At 42.4% G+C, this 25,579-nt stretch overlaps 2 protein-coding genes across 2 annotated transcripts in view; one reads left to right on the top strand and one right to left on the bottom strand.

Moving 5' to 3' along the window:
- Positions 1 to 25,579, bottom strand: part of LOC122818947 (uncharacterized) — a 129,739-nt gene that overhangs the window by 583 nt on the left and 103,577 nt on the right. The window lies entirely within an intron of this gene.
- The window catches only part of LOC108021921 (lachesin), a 570,948-nt gene that overhangs the window by 461,832 nt on the left and 83,537 nt on the right, over positions 1 to 25,579 (top strand). Inside the window, exons 7-8 of the mRNA XM_050890018.1 lie at positions 6,507 to 6,777; positions 18,737 to 19,018. Coding sequence (XP_050745975.1) covers positions 6,507 to 6,550 — 44 coding nt within the window. The 3' untranslated portion in view covers positions 6,551 to 6,777; positions 18,737 to 19,018. The remainder of the gene's footprint in view (positions 1 to 6,506; positions 6,778 to 18,736; positions 19,019 to 25,579) is intronic.

Raw genomic sequence — 25,579 nt, 5'->3', positions numbered from 1 at the left:
AATTCGAAATTCAGAACTAATTCGTCTTGTGACGCTGATCAAGAATATATATACTTTACGGGGTCGGAAACGTCTCCTTCACTGCTTTGCAAACTTCTGATTGAAATCATTATACCCTTTGCAAGGGTATAACTAGACGACGATTCTGCCTTCTTGCATGACTTTAAACTGCTTCGATCAACCACTATATACTCTTTTCCATCTTAAAAATTCCACTTAAAGTTATTTCTATTAAATAATGATTTCCCTTTCGTATGTCTTTCACACTTTTCTCATCCGTTCTGAAGGTTATGTCCGAATGTAGCCGGTCACAAACTTCCTTGTCAAAAACTGATGGAGGGTCAACTTTCCCGACTTCCCCTTTTAAGATCTTACCTTAATTTTCGGGAATTTTCACGGCAAATTAACGGGTCCATGACAAAACAGCGCCGCGGTTCCGGGACGGACCGACGTCTCTAGCGATCAAGTAACTGCCCTCTCGCTGTCGCTCGAAATAAGACTCAAGAAAAAGCTTTTGCTTCAGAACTAAAGCAAACGAAATTCATCTATACGTCGCCATAATGCAAACGCTACTGGCGAGAGCCTGAGCGAAGATTTTCCTCTGCTTCTCGGCCCAGTTTTTTCGGCAGCTTGACAGATTCCGACTTTCGTAGATTTCGCTCGAACGAACTGCGGCCGCTGAAGACCTTGTGCGGACGGGCCAGTAGCTGCCGAATACGCTTAACATTACTCTCTAGACCCCGAATATTTCGATCTCTTTAACTAACCCTAATCCGCAGCTAACTTTCTGACTATATTTCCTTATTTTCCGCTGACGCCAAACGTAAAACAGGCTGTACTTAGTCACTCGCGCTAAATTTTACGGATTGGACACTTATAGAAAATAGTTCACCTCTGGTCACCTATGCTGCCAAAATGGAAAAGACCAACTCTGATACCACAATTCGGGTGGAGTATGAGGTGAAAAACTAGACTAAGCAGGCTGGAGAGCAACGATCATAATAAAATTACTACAATACTATATACTTAAAATACTGAATTGTATAAAATATTATGTTAATAAAATTCTAAATACCCTTGTACTATATGAAGAAGATTGGAAGAAATATAGTTGGTAAGCGCACCTTTTACACAGACATATACGACTAAGCAATGTTTTAAATAAATGCAGTGAGCTCGCCACAATGCATAGTTACTATTTCTCCCTGAGAAAATAATCTTAAAACAAGGAAGAACAAGTGCATCGACTATCAGATACCCTTTACTCAGCTTAAGATAGCAAATGGGAAATGGAGATATATAACCAGCAAAGCGATATTTTAGGGCGAAACCTACCGCCTATTTCAGTATATTATATATGGGCGGCAGACACATTTAAGCATTCAAGCCGTTTGTGCTCGTTAAAGTGGGCATGGCACATTTTTGTTTAGTTTAGTTGATAGGTATTGATTAGACAAACACAATTCAGGTACAATTTTCATCATATAATTACTGTAGGCGCTACAGATTTTCACGGATTGTGGGCGTAAGGGTGGACGTGGCACCCCGGTGAAACAAACTTGTGCTGCGCAGGAAGCCCAGGTATCTGCAAGTAAGCCAGTTCTAGCTCTTATAGTTTTCGAGATCTCAGCGTTCATACGGACAGACAGACATGGCTAGATCGACTTGGCTAGTGATCCTGATCAAGGATATAGATACTTTATGGGGTCGGAAACGCTTCCTTTTACCTGTTGCATACTTTCCGACGAATCTAGTATACCCTTTCACTCTACGAGTTACGGGTGTAAAAATTATATAATATACCGGATTTTATTCTTCGAATCAAAAGCAAAAACATGTAAAGAAGTCTCGTAGGCTGGGATATACTCAGTCCCGCCAGGGTCTCTTTACCGAAAATATTTGTAAAGATATAGGACAAAAAGGTCTAAGACGAAAATCGGTTTGCTGGCGTGAGATGTAGAGTACCAGCCAACGGGGTACGGAGTGAGAGAAATAGTTTATTCGTAGCAGAGTGAAAAAGGGTATGTGGTAACGCTCATTTGGGCCATGCTCATAGCGTTCGCTACGAGAAGGCCGAGAGAGAGGGGATCGATTATGGACAACTTTTCCCTAGGGCAGAATTTATGGCCTAAAATCTAGGCATTTGTCTTAGAATATCTATATTTATGCGTGGTCAGCTTGATTGTATTCTTTTCCTACGAGTTGTATTAAAATCAGGCGAGAAATATTTTATTTTTTTTTTATTTATAAGAGCATTTTTATATCTTGGTTCATGTTTTTCTCAGTGCTCCCAGGCTAACGGGTTAGGTTAGGTCATGGTTTATAAATTCTAGCCTACTCTGGGCGAAGCCGCATCAAGGCCTTCAAGAAATTTCTCATTGCACGGGACTCTCGCTGGCCAAAATGCGGTTCACTCCACTCACTCACCGGTCTCGCTCTCTCGCACAGACACACGCGTGACTCCAGGTGCTCTGCCGCTGGTCCTGGGCTGGCACACTCTTCTCGAGGTCGTCTAGGTAAACTCCTCTCTGGGTCACTTCGCACCAGTCACTCGACTGCACCACTTTTCGCACTCCGAAGGCAAAAGACTCTATTTGTCAACATGAGTTTGCTCTGCTCGCACTTCTGATCCCGTCCGCCGCCTTTGCAAGAGTCCCCTGATTCTGCGCCGCGCTTTCCAAAGTGACCTGCTCGTCCTTCTGGACCGGTGCGCCGTGTTTTCCAAAAGAGACCTAGTCAAGCTTTGCCGCCGCGTTTTGTTCAAGTTTTTGGCTGCTCTGGGTTGTTTCCACTTGTCGAAGTTTCGGTACTCCTTTTCTCTCGCTCTTCCCTTGGCGCGTGCCAATTTTCGGGGGTTGTTTCCCTCCTCGATCGCATGTCCTCTCTCGCTTGCTCCTATGCGGCGCTGCACTTTTCGTGGTGAATATTTCGTTGCTCTCATGGTGGGTGTGTGTGTGTGTCGCTACTGCTGCTGCGAGAACGAAAAGGGAAAGCTTAGCTAAGATAATTCTTCTGTACTAATGTAACTACAAATCCTCCTAATTTTCGTTAAGCTTACATATTAAGTGAAATGTACAAAGTTTTTAAAAATTATGCGCGAGGGTTTTGTCTTGTTTTTAGCTGCTGTTGTTGTTGGCGCAGGCTGCTGTTGCTATTGCTGGCGGCTGCTGTTGCTATTGCTATTGCAGCTGGCTGCTGTTGTTGTTGGAAACGCCATTGGGAGTTGTTGGCGACGCTGGCTGCTGTTGTTGTTGTTGCTGGCTGCCGATGTTGTTGAAGTTGCGCTATTTGTGAGGGGTGAAACGACTCCTCACAAGCAAAAGATTCCCGATGTCTCTTATTGATGGATCCCACAAGATTAAGTTCCTCAAATGTTAAAGAATTTTCATTTAATTATAAAATGTATTTTAAAATATATTTTAAGTATTTGATTTGTTTTGACTTTGAAAAAACACTACATATTTCATTGTCTTTCGCCTTATGCAGGTTTTTGGTGGTTACCATTAGTAAACCTCTTCAAACTATGATTTAAATTTATGTATTTTCTATAACCCGTTTTGGTAAAATGCCCAATCTTGTATCATATAAATACATTTCTGAGACTAACGCTTTTTTATAGATGCAGATTGCATACGTAAATATTATAGTCATATAGTCTTTCCAGGTAAGGAACAGGGGGCAAAAAGAAACGAACCAAGAGCACTCGACTCTAGCAATTTCTATCGTTGATTGTCGCTTGCTTTGAGAAAATACATTTACCTTCGAAACTCATTGGTAAATAAATTAACAGCAAATTGAGACCTTATCGCCAAACCAGCTTTATTACATCCGTTACTAGTAGAGTAAAAGAACCGCGAGATTCGTTAGAATGTATGTAACAGGGATCCCAATCCCGAACGTCTCAACGTAGCGATCTTGCTTCTTGTAGGCTCCCACGGCGCTGCTTTCGACGACTCGTCTTGTTGTGGCTCCCTCGTAGTTTGCTTGGTTGGTATTCGTTCGACAGCTTGTCTTAACTCTTTGATTGACCGAAATTGACTGATCCTGCTCGACTGACCGTAATTAACTGACTCCGGGAACCGTTTTTCCCCTTTTGCGCACGGCCGCCGAAACTCTCCACACCGGGTTCAAAATCCGCGACTCCTGTTTGACCCTCTTGTCCTTCACGCACTGCTTCCCGCTGACGTCAAGCCTGATGCTGCCGTCCCGCTGATTCGCGTGATGCATATGGCATGCTTGTGTGCCGCTCCGCTGCCGAGATGTGGTACCTTCTCTCTTGGTCCATAGCTCACGGCCGCGTCCAAAGTCCGGCGGCGTCCCGTTACTCCCTTTTGCACACGGCACTATCGCTCCGCCCGCCAGAACTCCGCTTTCTCCTTCTCCATTCTTGGTCTTCAAACTCTCTTGCTCTCCAAACTGTCTTGCTCTCCAAATTCCCACGTTCTCCAAACTCTCACGTTCTACGTCCTTGATCTCCTAACTCTCACGTTCTCCAACCGCTCTTTGCCGCGCCGCCACTACGCAAATTCGCCGCGTACCTGGTGAGCGACTTGCCATCTGCTGCTAGGATTTGTGTGGAGTTATTCAACTCCTCACAACTTCTTACCGGAACGGATGTTTTAGAACTCCAACTTAAGGAATCAGAGGTCATCCGGATACTCTCAAAGGCGGAACAAGAATTTATCAAATGGGAAAAAGCAAGTTGATACCGAAAATATCCCGAAGGTTTTGCCAAAGAAGCACAATTAAGTTGAAACCAAAGATGTCACGAAGATCTTGGGTAAGTCATGTTGACGACCTAACGCTTCTTCAACGCTGGAAACTTATATTGTAACGATTCCACATTCAAACAAATTCAGGCGCAGTTGGTACCATGGTGGTACGATGGGAATCAAGTGCACGCGGGTATACTCTGCTGGCTGTCGGCTCTGGAAGTGGATGTAAATGCTAAACCCCATAAAGCGCCTATTATTAAGGGTAATCGAAATCTTATCTCGCGTGCTGGACAAGATAAACTCGGAAACGAGCTACACCACATACAAATCAAAAAGAAAGTCCTAAAATTCCCCAGTACGCTGGACGAGTCTCAAACTGACTTTACTAGATGGTCTCGAGTCCCTTAATACCCACACAACCATTGGTCGTTCCTTTCCATACGTCCGAACGATCCATTCGAATGCAAGTTACCCTACCCCGGAATCCATCTAGCTGCGGCATCAGACTGCTAACTTAGTTCATTATATCCGTTTTTTTACCAGCTAAGGAATTAAATAAATGTGGGCACATATCCTAGTACTGAACATGCAGGATTGTATAATTAAAATAGGGGTACGATTCAATGAGATAGGCTTAGTTTGATATGCATTCATGAAACTTTAAATTACAATTGACATCAGCACAAAACTTGGCGATAGCTATTCTTTTATTGTGGCGGAAATTCAATTTAAATTCTAACCTTGTATAATTAAAGATGCAAGGTATACGATTTAAATAAAAATAAAACTTACATTAAAAAGCCAAAAGGAGAGATCTTGACATCTCGATCTGCCTGATTGCAGGTCATTTGGGTGCGGTGTGATTAGGTTTTTTTCTTCGACTCTTTATACCGCCTAGAGTTTTCTTCTCATCTTTTAAAAACAAAATTTGAGGCACTCACCGCTTACATGAACATACATCTACGAACGCGCTTTCGCTGAGACGATAGCGGCTATATGGAGAAAATTTAAAGACAATATAAAAATAATGCGAATCGTAACTGAAAACCATTTAGAAATTCCACGACCGAAATGCACCTCTTAAAAAAACAAGAAAGGATGTTAACTTCGGCAAGCCAAAGTTTGTATACCCGTGCAGTTATAAAAAATAATCAATAATTTTATTAAATTGAATTCGAAATTCTTAAAATTATAAAAATTTATGTTCCAATATTATAAGATAATATGTCAAAAAGCCCCAAAGCTTTAATTTGTTTCAAATTATTTCCCACCAATTATCCGATCGTTCCTATGACAGCTTTATGATATAGTCGTCCGATTTTAATAAAATTAAATTCGAAATTCAGAACTAATTCGTCTTGTGACGCTGATCAAGAATATATATACTTTACGGGGTCGGAAACGTCTCCTCCACTGCTTTGCAAACTTCTGACTGAAATCATTATACCCTTTGCAAGGGTATAACTAGACGACGATTCTGCCTTCTTGCATGACTTTAAACTGCTTCGATCAACCACTATATACTCTTTTCCATCTTGAAGATTTTCCTCTTCTTCTCGGCCCAGTTTTTTCGGCAGCTTGACAGATTCCGACTTTCGTAGATTTCGCTCGAACAAACTGCAGCCGCTGAAGACCTTGTGCGGACGGGCCAGTAGCTGCCGAATACGATTAACATTACTCTCTAGACCCCGAATATTTTGATCTCTTTAACTAACCCTAATCCGCAGCTAACTTTCTGACTATATTTTCTTATTTTCCGCTGACGCCAAACGTAAAACAGGCCGTACTTAGTCACTCGCGCTAAATTTTACGGATTGGACACTTATAGAAAATAGTTCACCTCTGGTCACCTATGCTGCCAAAATGGAAAAGACCAACTCTGATACCACAATTCGGGTGGAGTATGAGGTGAAAAACTAGACTAAGCAGGCTGGAGAGCAACGATCATAATAAAATTAATACAATACTAGATACTTAAAATACTGAATTGTATAAAATATTATGTTAATAAAATTCTAAATACCCTTGTACTATATGAAGAAGATTGGAAGAAATATAGTTGGTGAGCGCACCTTTTACACAGACATATACGACTAAGCAATGTTTTAAATAAATGCAGTGAGCTCGCCAAAATGCATAGTTACTATTTCTCCCTGAGAAAATAATCTTAAAACGAAGAAGAACAAGTGTATCGACAGGAAGCCCAGGTATCTGCAAGTATGCCAGTTCTAGCTCTTATAGTTTCCGAGATCTCAGCGTTCATACGGACAGACGGACATGGCTAGATCGACTCGGCTAGTGATCCTGATCAAGGATATAGATACTTTATGGGGTCGGAAACGCCTTCTTTTAGCTGTTGCATACTTTCCGACGAATCTAGTATACCCTTTCTCTGATAGATAGAACCCACAAGATTAAGTTCCTCAAATGTTAAAGAATTTTCAAAACATCCATTTAAGTATTAAATGTATTTTAAAATATATTTTAAGTATTTGAATTGTTTTGACTTTGAAAAAACCCTACATATCTCAATGTCTTTCGCCTTATGCAGATTTTTGGTGGTTACCATTAGTAAACCTCTTCATACTATGATTTTCTATAACGCGTTTGGGCAAAATGTCCAATCTTGTATCATATAATTACATTTCTGAGACTAACGCTCTTTTATAAATGCAGATTGCATACGTAAATAATATAGTCATATAGTCTTTCCATGTAAGGAACAGGGGGCAAAAAGAAGCGAACCAAGAGCACTCGCTTCTTGTAGGCTCCCACGGCGCTGCTTTCGAATTCTCGCCTTGTTGGCTCCCTCGTAGTTTACTTGGCTGGATTTCTGTTTACTTGTATCCGATCGACTGTTTGTCTAAACACTTCGACTCTACACCTCGTGATCGATTGATCGTAACCGACAGACCGTAATCGACTGATCCTGCTGCCAGCGCCCAGCGGGTTTATATAGGGCCTCAGGGAACCGTTATTCCCCTTTTGCGCACGGCCCGCCGAAACTCTCTACACCGGGTCCAAGGTCCATGCCTCCAGTTTGACCCTCTTGTCCCTCATGCGCTGTTTCCCGCCGACGTCCAACCTGATGCTGCCTTCCCGCTGATTCGCGTGATGAATATGGCATGCTTGTGTGCCGCTCCGCTGCCGAGATGTGGCACCTTCTCTCTCGGTCCAGAGCTCACGGCCGCGTCCAAAGTCCGGCGGCGTCCCGTTACTTCCTTTTGCACACGGCACTATCGCTCCGCCCGCCAAGTCTCCCACCTTATCCATTCTTGGTCTCCAAACTCTCTTTGTCTCCAAACCCTCTTTCTCTCCAAACTCCATTGTCTCCAAACTCTCTTGCTCTCCAAGCTCCCACGTTCTCCAAACTCTCACTTTCTCCAAACTCTCACGTTCTACGTCCTTGATCTCCAAACTCTCACGTTCTCCAACCGCTCCTCGCCGCGCCGCCACTACGCGAATTCGCCGCGTACCTGGTGAGCGACCGGCCATCTGCTGCTGGGATTTGTGTGGAGTTATTTAACTCCTCACAACTTCTTACCGGATCGGATGTTTTAGAACTCCAACTTAAGGAATCAGAGGTCATCCGGATACTCTCAAAGGCGGAACAAGAATTTACCAAATGGGAAAAAGCAAGTTGATACCGAAAATATCCCGAAGGTTTTGCCAAAAGAAGCACAATTAAGTTGAAACCAAAGATGTCACGAAGATCTTGGGTAAGTCATGTTGACGACTTAACGCTTCTTCAATGCTGGCAACTTATATTGTAACGATTCCACATTCAAACAAATTCAGGCGCAGTTGGTACCATGGTGGTACGATGGGAATCAAGTGCACGCGGGTATACTCTGCTGGCTGTCGGCTCTGGAAGTGGATGTAAATGCTTAACCCCATAAAGCGCCTATTATTAAGGGAAATCGAAATCTTATCTCGCGTGCTGGACAAGATAAACTCGGAAACGAGCTACACCACATACAAATCAAAAATAAAGTCCTAAAATTCCCCAGTACGCTGGACGAGTCTCAAACTGACTTTACTAGATGTTCTCGATGTCCCTTAATACCCACCCAACCATTGGTCGTTCCTTTCCATACGTCCGAACGATCCATTCGAATGCAAGTTACCCTACCCCGGAATCCATCTAGCTGCGGCATCAGACTGCTAACATAGTTTATTATAAACTTTTTATTACCAGCTAAGGAATTAAATAAATGTGGGCACATATCCTAGTACTAAACATGCAGGATTGTATAATTAAAATAGGGGTACGATTCAATGAGATAGGCTTAGTTTGAAATGCATTCATGAAACTTTAAATTACAATTGACATCTGCACAAAACTTGGCGATAGCTATTCTTTCGTTGTGGCGGAAATTCAATTTAAATTCTTACCTTGTATAATTGAAGTGGCAAGGAATACGAATTAAATAAAAATAAAACTTACATTAAAAAGCCAAAAGGAGAGAACTTGACATCTCGATCTGCCTGATTGCCGGTCATTTGGATGCGGTGTGATTAGGTTTTTTTCTTAAACTCTTTATACCGCCTTGAGTTTTCTTCTCATCTTTTAAATTCAGGAACATCCACTTACGAAAGCGCTTTCGCTGAGACGATAACGGCTATCTGCGGGAAATTTAATGACAATATAAAAATAATGCGAATCAAAACTCAAAACCATTTTAAAAATCCACGACCGAAATGCACCTCTTAAAAAAAAACTACACGACGATTCTGCCTCCTTGCATGACTTTAAACTGCTTCGGACCAACCACTAAATACTCTTTTCTTTCTTAAAAACTCTACTTTAAGTCATTTCTATTAAATAATGATTTCCCTTTCGTATGTCGGTCACAAACTTCCTTGTCCAAAACTGATGGAGGGTTAACTTTCCCCGAATTCACCTTTTAAGATCTTAGCTTAATTTCCAGTCATTTTCACGGCAAATTAACGGGTCCATGACAAAACAGCGTCGCGGTCCAAGACTGATGGACGGTTAACTTTCCCCGATTTCCCCTTTTAAGATCTTAGCTTAATTTTCGGGCATTATCACGGCAAAGTAACGGGTCCATGACAAAACAGCGTAGCGGTTCTAAATACCCTTGTACTATATGAAGAAGATTGGAAGAAATGGAGTTGGTAAGCGCACCTTTTACACAGACTTACACGACTAAGCAATTTTTTTAATAAATCTAGTGAGCTGGATATTTTCCCTGGGAAAATAATCTTAAAGCAAGGAAGAACAAGTGCATTGACTATCAGATACCCGTTACTCAGCTTAAGATAGCAAATGGGAAATGGAGATATATAACCAGCAAAGCGATATTTTAGGGCGACACCTACCGCCTATTTCAGTAGATTATATGTGGGCGGCAGACAGATTTGAGCGTTCAAGCCGTTTGTGCTCGTTAAAGTGGGCATGGCACATTTTCTTTAGTTCAGTTGATAGGTATTGATAAGATAAACACAATTCAGGTAAACTTTTGATCATATCATAATTACTGTAGGCGCTACAGATTTTCGCTTCGGATTTCGGATTGTGAGCGTTAGAGTGGACGTGGCACCCCGCTGAAGCAAACTTGTGCTGCGCAGGAAGCCCAGATATCTGCAAGTAAGCCAGTTCTAGCTCTTATAGTTTACGAGATCTCAGCATTCATACGGAAAGACAGACATGGCTAGATCGACTCGGCTAGTGATCCTGATCAAGAGTATATATACTTTATGGGGTCGGAAACGCTTCCTTTTACCTGTTGCATACTTTCCGACGAATCTAGTATACCCTTTCACTCTACGAGTTACGGGTATAAAAATTATATAATATACAGGATTTTATTCTTCGAATCAAAAGCAAAAACATGTAAAGAAGTCTCGTAGGGAGAGAGTATAGGGATATACTCAGTCCCGCCAGGGTCTCTTTACCGAAAATATTTGTAAAGATATGGGACAAAAAGTTTTAAGACGAAAATCGGTTTGCTGGCGTGAGATGTAGAGTACCAGCCAACGGGGTACGGAGTGAGAGAAATAGTTTATTCGGTGTCTGTAGCAGAGTGAAAAGGGTAAGCGGTAACGCTCATTTGGGCCATGCTCATAGCATTCGCTACGAGAAGGCCGAGAGAGAGGGGATCGATTATGGACAACTTTTCCTAGGGCAGAATTTATGGCCTAAAATCTACGCATTTATCTTAGAATATCCATATTTATGCGTGGCCAGCTTGATTGTATTCTTTTCCTACAAGTTGTATTAAAATCAGGCGAGAAATGATTTATTTTTTTTTTCATTTGTTAGAGCATTTTTACTTCTTGGTTCATGTTTTTCTCAGTGCTCCCAGGCTAACGGGTTAGGTTATGTCATGGTTTATAAATTCTAGCCTACTCTGGGCGAAGCCGCATCGAGGCCTTCGAGAAATTTCTCATTGCACGGGACTCTCGCTGGCCAAAATGCGGTTCACTCCACTCACTCACCCGTCTCGCTCTCTCGCACACGCACACGCGTGACTCCAGGTGCTCTGCCTCTCGTCCTGGGCCGGCACACTCTTCTCGAGGTCGTCTAGGTAAACTCCTTCCTGGGTCACTTGGCACCAGTCACTGGACTGCACCACTTTTCGCACTTCGAAGGCAAAAGACTCTATTTGTCAACATGAATTTGCTCTGCTCGCACTTCTGATCCCGTCCGCCGCCTTTGCAAGAGTCCCCTGATTCTGCGCCGCGCTTTCCAAAGTGACCTGCTCGTCCTTCTGGTCCGATGTGCCGTGTTTTCCAAAAGAGACCTAGTCAAGCTTTGCCGCCGCGTTTTGTTCAAGTTTTTGGCTGCTCTGGGTTTTTTCCACTTGTCGAAGTTTCGGTACTCCTTTTCTCTCGCTCTTCCCTTGGCGCGTGCCAATTTTCGGGGGTTGTTTCCCTCCTCGATCGCATGTCCTCTCCCGCTTGCTCCTATGCGGCGCTGCACTTTTCGTGGTGAATATTTCGTTGCTCTCATGGTGGGTGTGTGTGTGTGTCGCTACTGCTGCTGCGAGAACGGAGGGGGAAAGCTTAGCTAAGATAATTCTTCTGTACTAATGTAACTACAAATCCTCCTAATTTTCGTTAAGCTTACATATTAAGTGAAATGTACAAAGTTTTTAAAAATTATGCGCGAGGGTTTTGTCTTGTTTTTAGCTGCTGTTGTTGTTGGCGCAGGCTGCTGTTGCTATTGCTGGCGGCTGCTGTTGCTATTGCTATTGCCGCTGGCTGCTGTTGTTGTTGGCAACGCCTTTGGGAGTTGTTGGCGGCGCTGGCTGCTGTTGTTGTTGTTGCTGGCTGCCGATGTTGTTGAAGTTGCGCTATTTGTGAGGGGTGAAACGACTCCTCACAAGCAAAAGATTTCCGCATTTCTCTTATTGATAGATCCCACAAGATTAAGTTCCTCAAATGTTAAAGAATTTTCATTTAATTATAAAATGTATTTTAAAATATATTTTAAGTATTTGATTTGTTTTGACTTTGAAAAAACACTACATATTTCATTGTCTTTCGCCTTATGCAGGTTTTTGGTGGTTACCATTAGTAAACCTCTTCATACTATGATTTAAATTTATGTATTTTCTATAACACGTTTTGGTAAAATGCCCAATCTTGTATCATATAAATACATTTCTGAGACTAACGCTTTTTTATAGATGCAGATTGCATACGTAAATATTATAGTCATATAGTCTTTCCAGGTAAGGGGCAGGGGGCAAAAAGAAACGAACCAAGAGCACTCGACTCTAGCAATTTCTATCGTTGATTGTCGCTTGCTTTGAGAAAATACATTTACCTTCGAAACTCATTGGTAAATAAATTAACAGCAAATTGAGACCTTATCGCCAAACCAGCTTTATTACATCCGTTACTAGTAGAGTAAAAGAACCGCGAGATTCGTTAGAATGTATGTAACAGGGATCCCAATCCCGAACGTCTCAACGTAGCGATCTTGCTTCTTGTAGGCCACGGCGCTGCTTTCGACGACTCGTCTTGTTGTGGCTCCCTCGTAGTTTGCTTGGTTGGTATTCTTTCGACAGCTTGTCTTAACTCTTTGATTGACCGAAATTGACTGATCCTGCTCGACTGACCGTAATTAACTGACTCCGGGAACCGTTATTCCCCTTTTGCGCACGGCCGCCGAAACTCTCAACACCGGGTTCAAAATCCACGACTCCTGTTTGACCCTCTTGTCCTTCACGCACTGCTTCCCGCCGACGTCAAGCCTGATGCTGCCGTCCCGCTGATTCGCGTGATGCATATGGCATGCCTTCTCTCTCGGTCCATAGCTCGGTCCACGTCCAAAGTCCGGCGGCGTCCCGTTACTCCCTTTTGCACACGGCACTATCGCTCCGCCCGCCAAAACTCCGCTTTCTCCTTCTCCATTCTTGGTCTTCAAACCCTCTTGCTCTCCAAACTGTCTTGCTCTCCAAATTCCCACGTTCTCCAAACTCTCACGTTCTACGTCCTTGATCTCCAAACTCTCACGTTCTCCAACCGCTCTTTGCCGCGCCGCCACTACGCGAATTCGCCGCGTACCTGGTGAGCGACTTGCCATCTGCTGCTGAGATTTGTGTGGAGTTATTTAACTCCTCACAACTTCTTACCGGATCGGATGTTTTAGAACTCCAACTTAAGGAATCAGAGGTCATCCGGATACTCTCAAAGGCGGAACAAGAATTTACCAAAAAGCAAGTTGATACCGAAAATATCCCGAAGGTTTTGCCAAAAGAAGCACAATTAAGTTGAAACCAAAGATGTCACGAAGATCTTGGGTAAGTCATGTTGACGACTTAACGCTTCTTCAACGCTGGCAACTTATATTGTAACGATTCCACATTCAAACAAATTCAGGCGCAGGTGGTACCATAGTGGTACGATGGGAATCAAGTGCACGCGGGTATACTCTGCTGGCTGTCGGCTCTGGAAGTGGATGTAAATGCTTAACCCCATTAAGCGCCTATTATTAAGGGTAATCGAAATCTTATCTCGCGTGCTAGACAAGATAAACCCGGAAACGATCTACACCACATACAAATCAAAAAGAAAGTCCCAAAATTCCCCAGTACGCTGGACGAGTCTCAAACTGACTTTACGAGATGTTCTCGATGTCCCTTAATACCCAACCATTGGTCGTTCCTTTCCATACGTCCGAACGATCCATTCGAATGCAAGTTTCCCTACCCCGGAATCCATCTAGCTGCGGCATCAGACTGCTAACTTAGGTCATTATATCCGTTTTAATACCAGCTAAGGAATTAAATAAATGTGGACACATATCCTAGTACTGAACATGTAGGATTGTATAATTAAAATAGGGGTACGATTCAATGAGATAGGCTTAGTTTGATATGCATTCATGAAACTTTAAATTACAATTGACATCAGCACAAAACTTGGCGATAGCTATTCTTTTATTGTGGCGGAAATTCAATTTAAATTCTAACCTTGTATAATTGAAGATGCAAGGTATACGAATTAAATAAAAATAAAACTTATATTAAAAAGCCAAAAGGAGAGATCTTGACATCTCGATCTGCCTGATTGCCGGTCATTTGGGTGCGGTGTGATTAGGTTTTTTTCTTCGACTCTTTATACCGCCTAGAGTTTTCTTCTCATCTTTTAAAAACAAAATTTGAGGCACTCACCGCTTACATGAACATACATCTACGAACGCGCTTTCGCTGAGACGATAGCGGCTATATGGAGAAAATTTAAAGACAATATAAAAATAATGCGAATCGTAACTGAAAACCATTTAGAAATTCCACGACCGAAATGCACCTCTTAAAAAAACAAGAAAGGATGTTAACTTCGGCAAGCCAAAGTTTGTATACCCGTGCAGTTATAAAAAATAATCAATAATTTTATTAAATTGAATTCGAAATTCTTAAAATTATAAAAATTTATGTTCCAATATTATAAGATAATATGTCAAAAAGCCCCAAAGCTTTAATTTGTTTCAAATTATTTCCCACCAATTATCCGATCGTTTCTATGACAGCTATATGATATAGTCGTCCGATTTTAATAAAATTAAATTCGAAATTCAGAACTAACTTGTATGTGGACGCTGATCAAGAATATATATACTTTACGGGGTCGGAAACTTCTCCTTCACTGCTTTGCAAACTTCTGACTGAAATCATTATACCCTTTGCAAGGGTATAACTGCCTTCTTGCATGACTTTAAACTGCTTCGATCAACCACTATATACTCTTTTCCATCTTGAAGATTTTCCTCTTCTTCTCGGCCCAGTTTTTTCGGCAGCTTGACAGATTCCGACTTTCGTAGATTTCGCTCGAACAAACTGCAGCCGCTGAAGACCTTGTGCGGACGGGCCAGTAGCTGCCGAATACGATTAACATTACTCTCTAGACCCCGAATATTTTGATCTCTTTAACTAACCCTAATCCGCAGCTAACTTTCTGACTATATTTTCTTATTTTCCGCTGACGCCAAACGTAAAACAGGCCGTACTTAGTCACTCGCGCTAAATTAAACTAGACTAAGCAGGCTGGAGAGCAACGATCATAATAAAATTAATACAATACTAGATACTTAAAATACTAAATTGTATAAAATATTATGTTAATAAAATTCTAAATACCCTTGTACTATATGAAGAAGATTGGAAGAAATATAGTTGGTGAGCGCACCTTTTACACAGACATATACGACTAAGCAATGTTTTAAATAAATGCAGTGAGCTCGCCAAAATGCATAGTTACTATTTCTCCCTGAGAAAATAATCTTAAAACGAAGAAGAACAAGTGTATCGACAGGAAGCCCAGGTATCTGCAAGTATGCCAGTTCTAGCTCTTATAGTTTCCGAGATCTCAGCGTTCATACGGACAGACGGACATGGCTAGATCGACTCGGCTAGTGATCCTGATCAAGGATATAGATACTTTATGGGGTCGGAAACGCCTTCTTTTAGCTGTTGCATACTTTCCGACGAATCTAGTATACCCTTTCTCTGATAGATAGAACCCACAAGATTAAGTTCCTCAAATGTTAAAGAATTTTCAAAACATCCATTTAAGTATTAAATGTATTTTAAAATATATTTTAAGTATTTGAATTGTTTTGACTTTGAAAAAACCCTACATATCTCAATGTCTTTCGCCTTATGCAGATTTTTGGTGGTTACCATTAGTAAACCTCTTCATACTATGATTTTCTATAACGCGTTTGGGCAAAATGTCCAATCTTGTATCATATAATTACATTTCTGAGACTAACGCTCTTTTATAAATGCAGATTGCATACGTAAATAATATAGTCATATAGTCTTTCCATGTAAGGAACAGGGGGCAAAAAGAAGCGAACCAAGAGCACTCGCTTCTTGTAGGCTCCCACGGCGCTGCTTTCGAATTCTCGCCTTGTTGGCTCCCTCGTAGTTTACTTGGCTGGATTTCTGTTTACTTGTATCCGATCGACTGTTTGTCTAAACACTTCGACTCTACACCTCGTGATCGATTGATCGTAACCGACAGACCGTAATCGACTGATCCTGCTGCCAGCGCCCAGCGGGTTTATATAGGGCCTCAGGGAACCGTTATTCCCCTTTTGCGCACGGCCCGCCGAAACTCTCTACACCGGGTCCAAGGTCCATGCCTCCAGTTTGACCCTCTTGTCCCTCATGCGCTGTTTCCCGCCGACGTCCAACCTGATGCTGCCTTCCCGCTGATTCGCGTGATGAATATGGCATGCTTGTGTGCCGCTCCGCTGCCGAGATGTGGCACCTTCTCTCTCGGTCCAGAGCTCACGGCCGCGTCCAAAGTCCGGCGGCGTCCCGTTACTTCCTTTTGCACACGGCACTATCGCTCCGCCCGCCAAGTCTCCCACCTTATCCATTCTTGGTCTCCAAACTCTCTTTGTCTCCAAACCCTCTTTCTCTCCAAACTCCATTGTCTCCAAACTCTCTTGCTCTCCAAGCTCCCACGTTCTCCAAACTCTCACTTTCTCCAAACTCTCACGTTCTACGTCCTTGATCTCCAAACTCTCACGTTCTCCAACCGCTCCTCGCCGCGCCGCCACTACGCGAATTCGCCGCGTACCTGGTGAGCGACCGGCCATCTGCTGCTGGGATTTGTGTGGAGTTATTTAACTCCTCACAACTTCTTACCGGATCGGATGTTTTAGAACTCCAACTTAAGGAATCAGAGGTCATCCGGATACTCTCAAAGGCGGAACAAGAATTTACCAAATGGGAAAAAGCAAGTTGATACCGAAAATATCCCGAAGGTTTTGCCAAAAGAAGCACAATTAAGTTGAAACCAAAGATGTCACGAAGATCTTGGGTAAGTCATGTTGACGACCTAACGCTTCTTCAACGCTGGAAACTTATATTGTAACGATTCCACATTCAAACAAATTCAGGCGCAGTTGGTACCATGGTGGTACGATGGGAATCAAGTGCACGCGGGTATACTCTGCTGGCTGTCGGCTCTGGAAGTGGATGTAAATGCTAAACCCCATAAAGCGCCTATTATTAAGGGTAATCGAAATCTTATCTCGCGTGCTGGACAAGATAAACTCGGAAACGAGCTACACCACATACAAATCAAAAAGAAAGTCCTAAAATTCCCCAGTACGCTGGACGAGTCTCAAACTGACTTTACTAGATGGTCTCGAGTCCCTTAATACCCACACAACCATTGGTCGTTCCTTTCCATACGTCCGAACGATCCATTCGAATGCAAGTTACCCTACCCCGGAATCCATCTAGCTGCGGCATCAGACTGCTAACTTAGTTCATTATATCCGTTTTTTTACCAGCTAAGGAATTAAATAAATGTGGGCACATATCCTAGTACTGAACATGCAGGATTGTATAATTAAAATAGGGGTACGATTCAATGAGATAGGCTTAGTTTGATATGCATTCATGAAACTTTAAATTACAATTGACATCAGCACAAAACTTGGCGATAGCTATTCTTTTATTGTGGCGGAAATTCAATTTAAATTCTAACCTTGTATAATTAAAGATGCAAGGTATACGATTTAAATAAAAATAAAACTTACATTAAAAAGCCAAAAGGAGAGATCTTGACATCTCGATCTGCCTGATTGCAGGTCATTTGGGTGCGGTGTGATTAGGTTTTTTTCTTCGACTCTTTATACCGCCTAGAGTTTTCTTCTCATCTTTTAAAAACAAAATTTGAGGCACTCACCGCTTACATGAACATACATCTACGAACGCGCTTTCGCTGAGACGATAGCGGCTATATGGAGAAAATTTAAAGACAATATAAAAATAATGCGAATCGTAACTGAAAACCATTTAGAAATTCCACGACCGAAATGCACCTCTTAAAAAAACAAGAAAGGATGTTAACTTCGGCAAGCCAAAGTTTGTATACCCGTGCAGTTATAAAAAATAATCAATAATTTTATTAAATTGAATTCGAAATTCTTAAAATTATAAAAATTTATGTTCCAATATTATAAGATAATATGTCAAAAAGCCCCAAAGCTTTAATTTGTTTCAAATTATTTCCCACCAATTATCCGATCGTTCCTATGACAGCTTTATGATATAGTCGTCCGATTTTAATAAAATTAAATTCGAAATTCAGAACTAATTCGTCTTGTGACGCTGATCAAGAATATATATACTTTACGGGGTCGGAAACGTCTCCTCCACTGCTTTGCAAACTTCTGACTGAAATCATTATACCCTTTGCAAGGGTATAACTAGACGACGATTCTGCCTTCTTGCATGACTTTAAACTGCTTCGATCAACCACTATATACTCTTTTCCATCTTGAAGATTTTCCTCTTCTTCTCGGCCCAGTTTTTTCGGCAGCTTGACAGATTCCGACTTTCGTAGATTTCGCTCGAACAAACTGCAGCCGCTGAAGACCTTGTGCGGACGGGCCAGTAGCTGCCGAATACGATTAACATTACTCTCTAGACCCCGAATATTTTGATCTCTTTAACTAACCCTAATCCGCAGCTAACTTTCTGACTATATTTTCTTATTTTCCGCTGACGCCAAACGTAAAACAGGCCGTACTTAGTCACTCGCGCTAAATTTTACGGATTGGACACTTATAGAAAATAGTTCACCTCTGGTCACCTATGCTGCCAAAATGGAAAAGACCAACTCTGATACCACAATTCGGGTGGAGTATGAGGTGAAAAACTAGACTAAGCAGGCTGGAGAGCAACGATCATAATAAAATTAATACAATACTAGATACTTAAAATACTGAATTGTATAAAATATTATGTTAATAAAATTCTAAATACCCTTGTACTATATGAAGAAGATTGGAAGAAATATAGTTGGTGAGCGCACCTTTTACACAGACATATACGACTAAGCAATGTTTTAAATAAATGCAGTGAGCTCGCCAAAATGCATAGTTACTATTTCTCCCTGAGAAAATAATCTTAAAACGAAGAAGAACAAGTGTATCGACAGGAAGCCCAGGTATCTGCAAGTATGCCAGTTCTAGCTCTTATAGTTTCCGAGATCTCAGCGTTCATACGGACAGACGGACATGGCTAGATCGACTCGGCTAGTGATCCTGATCAAGGATATAGATACTTTATGGGGTCGGAAACGCCTTCTTTTAGCTGTTGCATACTTTCCGACGAATCTAGTATACCCTTTCTCTGATAGATAGAACCCACAAGATTAAGTTCCTCAAATGTTAAAGAATTTTCAAAACATCCATTTAAGTATTAAATGTATTTTAAAATATATTTTAAGTATTTGAATTGTTTTGACTTTGAAAAAACCCTACATATCTCAATGTCTTTCGCCTTATGCAGATTTTTGGTGGTTACCATTAGTAAACCTCTTCATACTATGATTTTCTATAACGCGTTTGGGCAAAATGTCCAATCTTGTATCATATAATTACATTTCTGAGACTAACGCTCTTTTATAAATGCAGATTGCATACGTAAATAATATAGTCATATAGTCTTTCCATGTAAGGAACAGGGGGCAAAAAGAAGCGAACCAAGAGCACTCGCTTCTTGTAGGCTCCCACGGCGCTGCTTTCGAATTCTCGCCTTGTTGGCTCCCTCGTAGTTTACTTGGCTGGATTTCTGTTTACTTGTATCCGATCGACTGTTTGTCTAAACACTTCGACTCTACACCTCGTGATCGATTGATCGTAACCGACAGACCGTAATCGACTGATCCTGCTGCCAGCGCCCAGCGGGTTTATATAGGGCCTCAGGGAACCGTTATTCCCCTTTTGCGCACGGCCCGCCGAAACTCTCTACACCGGGTCCAAGGTCCATGCCTCCAGTTTGACCCTCTTGTCCCTCATGCGCTGTTTCCCGCCGACGTCCAACCTGATGCTGCCTTCCCGCTGATTCGCGTGATGAATATGGCATGCTTGTGTGCCGCTCCGCTGCCGAGATGTGGCACCTTCTCTCTCGGTCCAGAGCTCACGGCCGCGTCCAAAGTCCGGCGGCGTCCCGTTACTTCCTTTTGCACACGGCACTATCGCTCCGCCCGCCAAGTCTCCCACCTTATCCATTCTTGGTCTCCAAACTCTCTTTGTCTCCAAACCCTCTTTCTCTCCAAACTCCATTGTCTCCAAACTCTCTTGCTCTCCAAGCTCCCACGTTCTCCAAACTCTCACTTTCTCCAAACTCTCACGTTCTACGTCCTTGATCTCCAAACTCTCACGTTCTCCAACCGCTCCTCGCCGCGCCGCCACTACGCGAATTCGCCGCGTACCTGGTGAGCGACCGGCCATCTGCTGCTGGGATTTGTGTGGAGTTATTTAACTCCTCACAACTTCTTACCGGATCGGATGTTTTAGAACTCCAACTTAAGGAATCAGAGGTCATCCGGATACTCTCAAAGGCGGAACAAGAATTTACCAAATGGGAAAAAGCAAGTTGATACCGAAAATATCCCGAAGGTTTTGCCAAAAGAAGCACAATTAAGTTGAAACCAAAGATGTCACGAAGATCTTGGGTAAGTCATGTTGACGACTTAACGCTTCTTCAATGCTGGCAACTTATATTGTAACGATTCCACATTCAAACAAATTCAGGCGCAGTTGGTACCATGGTGGTACGATGGGAATCAAGTGCACGCGGGTATACTCTGCTGGCTGTCGGCTCTGGAAGTGGATGTAAATGCTTAACCCCATAAAGCGCCTATTATTAAGGGAAATCGAAATCTTATCTCGCGTGCTGGACAAGATAAACTCGGAAACGAGCTACACCACATACAAATCAAAAATAAAGTCCTAAAATTCCCCAGTACGCTGGACGAGTCTCAAACTGACTTTACTAGATGTTCTCGATGTCCCTTAATACCCACCCAACCATTGGTCGTTCCTTTCCATACGTCCGAACGATCCATTCGAATGCAAGTTACCCTACCCCGGAATCCATCTAGCTGCGGCATCAGACTGCTAACATAGTTTATTATAAACTTTTTATTACCAGCTAAGGAATTAAATAAATGTGGGCACATATCCTAGTACTAAACATGCAGGATTGTATAATTAAAATAGGGGTACGATTCAATGAGATAGGCTTAGTTTGAAATGCATTCATGAAACTTTAAATTACAATTGACATCTGCACAAAACTTGGCGATAGCTATTCTTTCGTTGTGGCGGAAATTCAATTTAAATTCTTACCTTGTATAATTGAAGTGGCAAGGAATACGAATTAAATAAAAATAAAACTTACATTAAAAAGCCAAAAGGAGAGAACTTGACATCTCGATCTGCCTGATTGCCGGTCATTTGGATGCGGTGTGATTAGGTTTTTTTCTTAAACTCTTTATACCGCCTTGAGTTTTCTTCTCATCTTTTAAATTCAGGAACATCCACTTACGAAAGCGCTTTCGCTGAGACGATAACGGCTATCTGCGGGAAATTTAATGACAATATAAAAATAATGCGAATCAAAACTCAAAACCATTTTAAAAATCCACGACCGAAATGCACCTCTTAAAAAAAAACTACACGACGATTCTGCCTCCTTGCATGACTTTAAACTGCTTCGGACCAACCACTAAATACTCTTTTCTTTCTTAAAAACTCTACTTTAAGTCATTTCTATTAAATAATGATTTCCCTTTCGTATGTCGGTCACAAACTTCCTTGTCCAAAACTGATGGAGGGTTAACTTTCCCCGAATTCACCTTTTAAGATCTTAGCTTAATTTCCAGTCATTTTCACGGCAAATTAACGGGTCCATGACAAAACAGCGTCGCGGTCCAAGACTGATGGACGGTTAACTTTCCCCGATTTCCCCTTTTAAGATCTTAGCTTAATTTTCGGGCATTATCACGGCAAAGTAACGGGTCCATGACAAAACAGCGTAGCGGTTCTAAATACCCTTGTACTATATGAAGAAGATTGGAAGAAATGGAGTTGGTAAGCGCACCTTTTACACAGACTTACACGACTAAGCAATTTTTTTAATAAATCTAGTGAGCTGGATATTTTCCCTGGGAAAATAATCTTAAAGCAAGGAAGAACAAGTGCATTGACTATCAGATACCCGTTACTCAGCTTAAGATAGCAAATGGGAAATGGAGATATATAACCAGCAAAGCGATATTTTAGGGCGACACCTACCGCCTATTTCAGTAGATTATATGTGGGCGGCAGACAGATTTGAGCGTTCAAGCCGTTTGTGCTCGTTAAAGTGGGCATGGCACATTTTCTTTAGTTCAGTTGATAGGTATTGATAAGATAAACACAATTCAGGTAAACTTTTGATCATATCATAATTACTGTAGGCGCTACAGATTTTCGCTTCGGATTTCGGATTGTGAGCGTTAGAGTGGACGTGGCACCCCGCTGAAGCAAACTTGTGCTGCGCAGGAAGCCCAGATATCTGCAAGTAAGCCAGTTCTAGCTCTTATAGTTTACGAGATCTCAGCATTCATACGGAAAGACAGACATGGCTAGATCGACTCGGCTAGTGATCCTGATCAAGAGTATATATACTTTATGGGGTCGGAAACGCTTCCTTTTACCTGTTGCATACTTTCCGACGAATCTAGTATACCCTTTCACTCTACGAGTTACGGGTATAAAAATTATATAATATACAGGATTTTATTCTTCGAATCAAAAGCAAAAACATGTAAAGAAGTCTCGTAGGGAGAGAGTATAGGGATATACTCAGTCCCGCCAGGGTCTCTTTACCGAAAATATTTGTAAAGATATGGGACAAAAAGTTTTAAGACGAAAATCGGTTTGCTGGCGTGAGATGTAGAGTACCAGCCAACGGGGTACGGAGTGAGAGAAATAGTTTATTCGGTGTCTGTAGCAGAGTGAAAAGGGTAAGCGGTAACGCTCATTTGGGCCATGCTCATAGCATTCGCTACGAGAAGGCCGAGAGAGAGGGGATCGATTATGGACAACTTTTCCTAGGGCAGAATTTATGGCCTAAAATCTACGCATTTATCTTAGAATATCCATATTTATGCGTGGCCAGCTTGATTGTATTCTTTTCCTACAAGTTGTATTAAAATCAGGCGAGAAATGATTTATTTTTTTTTTCATTTGTTAGAGCATTTTTACTTCTTGGTTCATGTTTTTCTCAGTGCTCCCAGGCTAACGGGTTAGGTTATGTCATGGTTTATAAATTCTAGCCTACTCTGGGCGAAGCCGCATCGAGGCCTTCGAGAAATTTCTCATTGCACGGGACTCTCGCTGGCCAAAATGCGGTTCACTCCACTCACTCACCCGTCTCGCTCTCTCGCACACGCACACGCGTGACTCCAGGTGCTCTGCCTCTCGTCCTGGGCCGGCACACTCTTCTCGAGGTCGTCTAGGTAAACTCCTTCCTGGGTCACTTGGCACCAGTCACTGGACTGCACCACTTTTCGCACTTCGAAGGCAAAAGACTCTATTTGTCAACATGAATTTGCTCTGCTCGCACTTCTGATCCCGTCCGCCGCCTTTGCAAGAGTCCCCTGATTCTGCGCCGCGCTTTCCAAAGTGACCTGCTCGTCCTTCTGGTCCGATGTGCCGTGTTTTCCAAAAGAGACCTAGTCAAGCTTTGCCGCCGCGTTTTGTTCAAGTTTTTGGCTGCTCTGGGTTTTTTCCACTTGTCGAAGTTTCGGTACTCCTTTTCTCTCGCTCTTCCCTTGGCGCGTGCCAATTTTCGGGGGTTGTTTCCCTCCTCGATCGCATGTCCTCTCCCGCTTGCTCCTATGCGGCGCTGCACTTTTCGTGGTGAATATTTCGTTGCTCTCATGGTGGGTGTGTGTGTGTGTCGCTACTGCTGCTGCGAGAACGGAGGGGGAAAGCTTAGCTAAGATAATTCTTCTGTACTAATGTAACTACAAATCCTCCTAATTTTCGTTAAGCTTACATATTAAGTGAAATGTACAAAGTTTTTAAAAATTATGCGCGAGGGTTTTGTCTTGTTTTTAGCTGCTGTTGTTGTTGGCGCAGGCTGCTGTTGCTATTGCTGGCGGCTGCTGTTGCTATTGCTATTGCCGCTGGCTGCTGTTGTTGTTGGCAACGCCTTTGGGAGTTGTTGGCGGCGCTGGCTGCTGTTGTTGTTGTTGCTGGCTGCCGATGTTGTTGAAGTTGCGCTATTTGTGAGGGGTGAAACGACTCCTCACAAGCAAAAGATTTCCGCATTTCTCTTATTGATAGATCCCACAAGATTAAGTTCCTCAAATGTTAAAGAATTTTCATTTAATTATAAAATGTATTTTAAAATATATTTTAAGTATTTGATTTGTTTTGACTTTGAAAAAACACTACATATTTCATTGTCTTTCGCCTTATGCAGGTTTTTGGTGGTTACCATTAGTAAACCTCTTCATACTATGATTTAAATTTATGTATTTTCTATAACACGTTTTGGTAAAATGCCCAATCTTGTATCATATAAATACATTTCTGAGACTAACGCTTTTTTATAGATGCAGATTGCATACGTAAATATTATAGTCATATAGTCTTTCCAGGTAAGGGGCAGGGGGCAAAAAGAAACGAACCAAGAGCACTCGACTCTAGCAATTTCTATCGTTGATTGTCGCTTGCTTTGAGAAAATACATTTACCTTCGAAACTCATTGGTAAATAAATTAACAGCAAATTGAGACCTTATCGCCAAACCAGCTTTATTACATCCGTTACTAGTAGAGTAAAAGAACCGCGAGATTCGTTAGAATGTATGTAACAGGGATCCCAATCCCGAACGTCTCAACGTAGCGATCTTGCTTCTTGTAGGCCACGGCGCTGCTTTCGACGACTCGTCTTGTTGTGGCTCCCTCGTAGTTTGCTTGGTTGGTATTCTTTCGACAGCTTGTCTTAACTCTTTGATTGACCGAAATTGACTGATCCTGCTCGACTGACCGTAATTAACTGACTCCGGGAACCGTTATTCCCCTTTTGCGCACGGCCGCCGAAACTCTCAACACCGGGTTCAAAATCCACGACTCCTGTTTGACCCTCTTGTCCTTCACGCACTGCTTCCCGCCGACGTCAAGCCTGATGCTGCCGTCCCGCTGATTCGCGTGATGCATATGGCATGCCTTCTCTCTCGGTCCATAGCTCGGTCCACGTCCAAAGTCCGGCGGCGTCCCGTTACTCCCTTTTGCACACGGCACTATCGCTCCGCCCGCCAAAACTCCGCTTTCTCCTTCTCCATTCTTGGTCTTCAAACCCTCTTGCTCTCCAAACTGTCTTGCTCTCCAAATTCCCACGTTCTCCAAACTCTCACGTTCTACGTCCTTGATCTCCAAACTCTCACGTTCTCCAACCGCTCTTTGCCGCGCCGCCACTACGCGAATTCGCCGCGTACCTGGTGAGCGACTTGCCATCTGCTGCTGAGATTTGTGTGGAGTTATTTAACTCCTCACAACTTCTTACCGGATCGGATGTTTTAG

The sequence above is a fragment of the Drosophila biarmipes genome, unplaced genomic scaffold (genome assembly GCF_025231255.1).
Source record: "Drosophila biarmipes strain raj3 unplaced genomic scaffold, RU_DBia_V1.1 ptg000013l, whole genome shotgun sequence".
Taxonomy (NCBI): Eukaryota; Metazoa; Arthropoda; class Insecta; order Diptera; family Drosophilidae; genus Drosophila; species Drosophila biarmipes.
The sequence above is the reverse complement of the archived record's forward strand: the minus strand, read 5'-3'. Positions and strand labels throughout refer to the sequence as shown.